Below are 7,490 nucleotides of genomic sequence, written 5' to 3' on the forward strand. Positions count from 1 at the left end.
CACCAGTTTTTTTTTTTCGTGAAATTTCTCGTAAATTAACTAGCCAAGCGTGACAATTTTTCGGAAACCGCGGCCAAACCGCGGGTAAAATTAATATTTTATTTGAAAAGATATGAACGTTTTATTCTCTCTCTCTTTTTACGAAGAAAATTTATTTATTCGTTTTTATCTTTTTTATCACGCTGTAAACTTCGAAGCGAACAATTCGTCAACGAATCTGCTAAATTTTTACATACTATTTTTCATAGTACGATTAAAACTTTCAGCTTTCTCTCTCTCTTGAATTATATCTTTTCCTTTATGCTATGCTTTATGCCAGTTAGTTTCGAAGAATAAGAATAAGTGTTGCAATGAAGAAAAATAAGTATTTATTATAGATTTAATTAACTATTGCGAGAATTACTCGAAAGCGAGCCGGGACTAACGCGCCCTTCTCCAAACAAATTGTTACAGGTACAGATGGTGGAGGGTAAGCTGTGCTACGTGAAGAACCTGTTCGAGCTGAAACTGGAGGAGCTTCCGTGCCCAGAGCCCTCGAGGGAGGATCTAATGGCGTCCGAGCAACCTTCGAGTCGGCACGAGAACGCTCGCGTCGGCTCCTCGGGTTCCATATGGTTCTCATCCTCGGCCGCTCTTATTCGCCTTCACCTGTCCGTCCTTTTGTACTCCCTTCTCCCGCTCCTGTCGGTCCTGTTCACGTAGAACCGGCTTTATTCGCCGCCAACCAGCACATCGCCGGAAGGACGACCATCCGTCTCCGAGAAAAAGGACGGTTCTCGATATCTCGATACGTAAAAATACCTGCATAACCGTGAATAATCGTGCGCGAGGTGCGCGAAATCTCCTCGCACGAAAATCAAAAATTTCGTTAAGCTTTACGCTCTTTCCATCAAGACGTTAATTAACGCGGGATAGAAATAGTTTCTCCAGATTTTTCAAACGTCGATCGTAATCGTAACAATAGGAAACGAAAAAGATTTTTTTAGAATCCTCGATCGGATCGAAACTCGATCCGAGTCGTTAGAAATTTATCATCGAGTGTAAATTATATACGCGCGCGATTATCATTCAAGAGCGTCGTTAGATTATCGAAGAATAGAAATAGATCGAAGGTCGAGTAGGAGTAGTATCGCCGATATCGGTTCACCTAGCGGAAAAAAAGAGGGAGCGAACGGGATGGATCTGATCCACGTTGCGAGGAAGACGCGTCGAAAACGCGTCGTGGGATTATATCGAATTCCGCGGGATGTATCTCGATATATCATATCTCGAGACGATAAAACACCAAAATTGTTCGATTCCCGTTTTTCTATAAGCACAACGTACGTTTATAAGGCTGCTTTTAATAACTGCTATTTTTCATTTTCGTAATTTCGTATCGCTAACTTTTTCGCGCCGATCTTTCTCATTGATGTTCGTGAACAAGTTTGTAAATATTGTCCGTCAGAAACGGTCTTCGTGCGTTCTTAAGAGAGAGAAAAAAAAAACATTGTAAGATAAAACCTTCTTATATACGCTCCTTCTTTTATACTTTTACACGGATCTAATCTAATATCGAAGGTTCGAAGATCGAAATTTACCAAGTTGCGACGAATATCATTTAACGAAACGAATTTAGCCATTAGTAGATCGTGAAACGTTCGTGAAATCGATCGTTTCGTACAACTCGATATCGATTAATTAAAAGAGGCCGGGAAAATGTTGGGGAAATAGCGTTAATAAGTTTCATTTTCGAATTCTACCCGCGTAAAATTTTTTTCCGCGTTAAATAAAAAGTGGATAATCAACAAAATTTAGACTTGATGTCGATCGAGTGTGAATTCGCAAAGATAGAAATAGAAACGAGACTCGTATCGCGATCGATTTTAGGATAAGGAAAAAAATATAAATCAAGATTCGTTTCATCAATCACGGGGTAACGATTTGTAATCGATTAATTTAATTACACATATCATCAAGGAATTCCCAGAAAACGGGGAGGGGGGTGGAGGAGAATAAATCAAAAATTCCATCAGTAATCCAATATTTCCAATTCATCAAAAATATTACTCGCGATTATACACAATGCGGAACGTGTTCGAAGGATCGATTTCAGAGGCCGAAATAAACGCGAAGGTTGATATTTTACAAAAATTTTTGGGCGCATTTTGATAAGTTATAAGTAAATAATTTAAATTCGCATTAGAGGAAAAGAGAGAGAACGATCTACACAACTTTGCTCACAACTTAAGAATAAGTAAGTGTCGGATCGAACATCATTTTTGTATTTTTTCAATACTTTTGCGTTCATTTTGATCTGTCAGAGATGGACGAAAGATGTCGTTACTCAATCAACGCTTTGTAAAAATCAACGTTTCGATATCTACTTGTATCTTTCCATTTTCACGAAGACTCTTCTGACCGAATTCTAATTCATCGCACTTTAACACAAACTACAAACGTTTCCCTAAATAGACGCGCGCGCACGTATAATATATTAAAATTGTTCGAACGAGTCGACAATTTCTGATCAGCCGCATCCTCGCGAGACTCTCGGAAGTTGAGCGGAAACGGAAATTGATCGTGAATACGAAGCTTACGAGTCAATTCCCCGTGCGATCGCGCTGATTTTACCATTATGGATCGCCCTCCGTTCCTTTTCTATTCATCCGTTGATCGACCAATATTTAATCCTATTAATTACCATAGGATCAAATATCGATAAATGATTCTCTTTACCGGGAAAATCGAGAAACTAATCTCTAATCAGATTTAAGTATCGAGCCGCTTGATATATCGATTATCCTCACTTTTATTTCTACTTTATGTCATTAATCCATCGAATCGTTCGCGACTTTTCATCATTTTATTCCTTTCATTCGTGAATATCGATCGATCGATACAAGTACCTAATAATCACATGATCGTCGAACAAATCGTCGTTTTCGACGTTTCACTAGTCAAGACGCGTTATCGTAGCGTTCGGATTCTAATTAGCGTTGAACGAAAGGAAGTGATTGGCGTGATTGGCGATCGGGTAGCAAGGGAAGCAGGAACGAAAGAAAAAAAGAAAACGCAATTGATCTTTTTTATAATCGGTTTAAAAGAAAGAAAAAATTGTATATCGTGAATGTTGAAAAATCAAAGAAAGAAAAGAAGAAATTTCAAATTTTGATTCGATACGTAATATCTTCGCTGCTAAATCCTCGACTCGCGATCGAATTTGCAATTTTCAACAATTTTAGAATCTAATTCTCTAAGCGTGTTTCGAGAGGTTGACGCGGTTTACGCGACATTCGATCGCTAAATTGGCGCGGTTTCTCGAGGTTTTTCGAGGGAAGGGGAGAGAAGGAAGGAGGAGGGATGATACGGCCTCCCTTCGTCTCCGTCAAGCCTCCTTCTTTGGCCAACTGGCTTAATTACGCCCCTAATTGAACGTCAGACAATCGAGGGAAAGAAGGAAAAAAGCGAGTGAATTGGTCGTTCGCGACGATACACAGCGAATTTTCTTTTTTTCTTTTCCTTTTAGAGCCGCGGAGAGCAAACGAAAAGATAAAAGAGCCACGAACGATGGTCGAAAAAAAGAGAAAAGAAAGAACGTCGTTTTTTTTTTTTTTTTTTTTTAAATATCGTATCGTAGGAAAACAGTGTCCTTGGTAAATTGGACGAATACCTCTCCGTTTCGCTTTTCGACTCCTCTTCCGAGTGCCATCTTTTATCTCCTATTATTCGTAAATAGTTAAGTTTTATCGAGAATCGTGGAAAGCAGAATAGTTGTATTCAAATTTCTCTTCTGTTCATTTTCTAAAAGAGCCGTTGCGATATCGTAAGAAATTTCTAGATTTCAATTACTTTTCAATTACGTAAAGTAAACGTAGTAGGATAGAGATATCGATCATCTTTGTTATTCATTACGACAAAATGTTCGAACATTCAAATCTCTCAAGATATTCAAGATCTCGTTAAATTAATATGTTCTAAAAAAAAAAAAAAAAAAAAGAAGATAGAAAACCAAAGATACCCAATCTCTCGACTCGCATTATTCGCTCGTCAAGATTTTTCTCAAAAATTCGTACGTGATTATGATTACGTCTACTATTCATTTTCTAAATTAATTAAGTTTACTTAATTTGAAATATATCTCTCTCCTAAAAAGCAAAAAAAAATCGAGGATTACACGAATGGAACGAGATTGAAGAAACATTGTAAAAACAAAATTTTTTGTTTTTCCTTTTTTTTCTTTATATATATATTTCTTTATATTATGATCCTGCCTCATTTTTATCATAAAAATGCCAAACTATCGAAGGGAAATTGGCGTCCAGGATCAAATCCTTCTCGATAATGATGGACGACCGACTAATATAACGTGGAATATCACTTGCCCCGCGCGATTCTAAAAGAAAAAAAAGAAGCAAAAAGTGGAAGAAAGTAGAAAAATGGAGAATTATCGATGATGTTGAGATTGTTTGTCATAGTATATGCGTTATTATATATAAACATATATATATATATAGCATCGCGATATACGATATAGTATATGAATAGTCGGATTGCAAAATGACCTTGGCCGGAACGACGAAGTTGATCAGTCGATGGAAGAAAAAACACGATGAAAACGCACATTGAAGACGTAGTTTTAACATCTGTTAAAATTATCCTGACGTTGTTTCTTCAACTTTTTACTTACAATTTTCTTTTTTTTTTTTTCAATTTACGCGTTCTATTTCTTATTATTAATATCGATGTTATTGTAACGATTTGTTTTTTAATCATCTTTTCACCACTATTATCTTTCGAGTAATTGTTATTCAAATATATTTTTCCTATTTCGACAAAACGATACGTAAATTAATATTACGCGTTACATTTAAATAATTGAATCACACTAGAAATGACCCTGAAAAAGACGATTTAAAATTTACTTATTCTTTTCCTATTTTACGTAGCGTAAAATAAAAAAAGAAAAGGAAAAAACAGCGCGGAATGAGAAAATTAGAAAAATATTCCATCTTTTTTCCATTTGAACATTGATTTTCTTACCATGGATAATTTTGAAATTGAAACAAACAATCAGTTGGAGAATTTGACAACTAACGATAAAATTGGAAAAAAAGAAATATCGTCCGTTCTGGAAACAAAATTTAATTAACATAAAGAATTAGACATTAATTAAAATCAGAATAATATTAAATTAACTTCGTAATAACGTTATGAAATTAAATTCAATCTACAATCTTCCAATTACACTTCAGCAAACATCTTCATCAAATCCATTTTCTTTAAATATAGTATATATATATACGAATATTTTGATGAAAAAAGAAAAAAAGATCATGTTATATTTTCGATCGATCCAAATATTCTCTTCACGGGGCACGAATCGCGAGGTCTCGAGTTAGATTCTCATCAATTATTCTCTTAGGTCTCCTAGTTTATTAGCTTATCCTCTTTTTCATACTCATCTTCGGCGTTCTTCGTCGACTCGATCGAATATCGTTATTTAAGAATCCCGTACGATGATATTTTGTGGTACGACGTCTGTTGTAAATAGAGGCGCATACACGCATACGAAGAAGACAGATGGAAAAAAGAAACAAGTTATATAAATAATTACAAGATATTATATTCGAAACGGAATTGTCGCGTGCGCCAACACGTTATTCCCTGGAGAAAAAGTAAACTTATTCGAAAAATGCAATGGATAGCTATGATTTAACCCGTGTTTCACGTGTGCGTGGAGCGTTCTCGTTCGAATCGAGGATATATAAAAGATGTTTTAAAAAAACGTTCCAAATTTGTTCAATAATTCTCGATAAGCATAGGATATAAAAGAAAAAAAATATATATATATATCTCGTAAGCTAGGTTTAAGCACGATTCTTAATAATTAAGAGAAATTTAAAAAAAAAAAAAAGAAAAATGTCTGTCTGTTTCTCTCTTTCTCTCTCCTGACACGCACAGCGCGCGCCGGAAGCGTGCGCCAATACAAAATGCATACACACATCTACCCGTACAACCCGTAATACACACGCGCACACATCGACACGCATATACACACGAATCCTCTGGAAAATATTAAGCTCGTAGATAAACCAAAGATAAGAAAAGTTTGGTGTTAGTCGTTGTAAGAAAGCTCATTAACGCAAAACCGAATATTCAATATCCGCCTTTGATCGATCATCATCGTTTGAAAAACAAGATTAATCGTGCGGAAACTGCCAATCGTTGGACGCGGAGGAGCGTCGTCGTTGTTTCGATCGATGAGAGAGAAAAGAATAATAAATGAATAGCGTAAACACGTTCGACTCTCGTACTCGATAGGCTTCGAGGAGCCTAAAGAGGAGCTTTTGACGATGAACAAACGATGATCCCTCGTTTCTTTTAGATATACGTACATACGTGTATGTAAAAAATGGTGCGAATTTTTGTTTTTTCGTATCATCCGAAAAAGAAGAATCCGTTCTAACAGCGAACGTAGCGAAATTGTAGCATTTTTCTAATCGAATACAATAAGATCGTGTAAATTTCGTTTTGTTTCTCGTGGCATCGAGAAAAAAAGAAAGGAAGAGAGAGAAAAATAATGATAAAATAATGATAGACGAGCACGAAGCACGACGAAATTTCGCGATTTCCGTTCTTTTTCTTTTTTCTCTTTCATTGTGCATAAGAATTACGGCATTGATCGTTGTTTCTGATGTAGCAAGGAGAGGAGACGAAGAAAAACGATAAACGTCGAATCGTACATCCATGCATCACACGTGCGTGCAAGTACATAATATGTACGCGGCCCATTTCGGATTTTCACTCACGTGCATCACACTTGTTATCATTATTGATAATTTTCCCGTAATTATCATACATATGTACGTATAGATGAGCGTAAGGAGCGTACGCGCATACACGAGCTCTTTCTTCTTCACACCAAGTGATTCTAATTTTTAAGCTAAAAAAACGCATGGGCGTGAATGCTCTATGATGTAAGTTCTAAGATTTTGAATATTGTACTACTTATTATTATTATTATTATTATTATTATTATTATTATTATTATTATGGATTCACAGTCAAGCCGTAATATGTATTATATGTTCTTTTGTAAGATCTAAACGATAAATAAATAAATAAAAATCGTCGAGAAAGAAGAACGCGATCGATTTCTCTTTTCTCCGCTCAAAAATTTATCTTTCATCCATCCTTTTCGTCCATCGCTCTTTATCTCTGTTTTATTTCATCTTTTAATTCCGTTTATAAAATATACATATATAATTAACAACACGTTAAAACAAAGTAGAGATCCAATAATCGACTTCTACTGTTAGGAAACGCGACTCTTTTCATTATTTTGTCGTCCTTATTTTAGCACCTCGATTCGTCTTTATTTTAGCAATTCGCAACGCGTTAAAACAAATATTAGATTCAATAATCGACTTCTCGTTACGATCGCGATTTTCTTCGTTACCCCGTCTTTATTTTAACATAATCGTCTCGGTATGTACACAATTTCCATC

The 7,490-nt window shown here is 35.7% G+C and overlaps 1 protein-coding gene and 1 long non-coding RNA gene across 4 annotated transcripts in view; one reads left to right on the forward strand and one right to left on the reverse strand.

Annotated features, from left to right (window-relative positions):
- The window catches only part of LOC724269 (connectin), a 190,043-nt gene extending 184,471 nt beyond the window's left edge, over positions 1-5,572 (forward strand). For both annotated transcript variants that reach the window (XM_001120061.5, XM_006567352.3), the window contains exon 6: positions 454-5,572. In XM_001120061.5, coding sequence (XP_001120061.2) covers positions 454-702 — 249 coding nt within the window. In that variant the 3' untranslated portion in view covers positions 703-5,572. The remainder of the gene's footprint in view (positions 1-453) is intronic.
- LOC102654831 overlaps positions 1-7,490 on the reverse strand; it is a 158,365-nt gene that overhangs the window by 143,155 nt on the left and 7,720 nt on the right. The window lies entirely within an intron of this gene.

Source organism: Apis mellifera, linkage group LG9, assembly GCF_003254395.2.
Source record: "Apis mellifera strain DH4 linkage group LG9, Amel_HAv3.1, whole genome shotgun sequence".
Classification (NCBI taxonomy): Eukaryota; Metazoa; Arthropoda; class Insecta; order Hymenoptera; family Apidae; genus Apis; species Apis mellifera.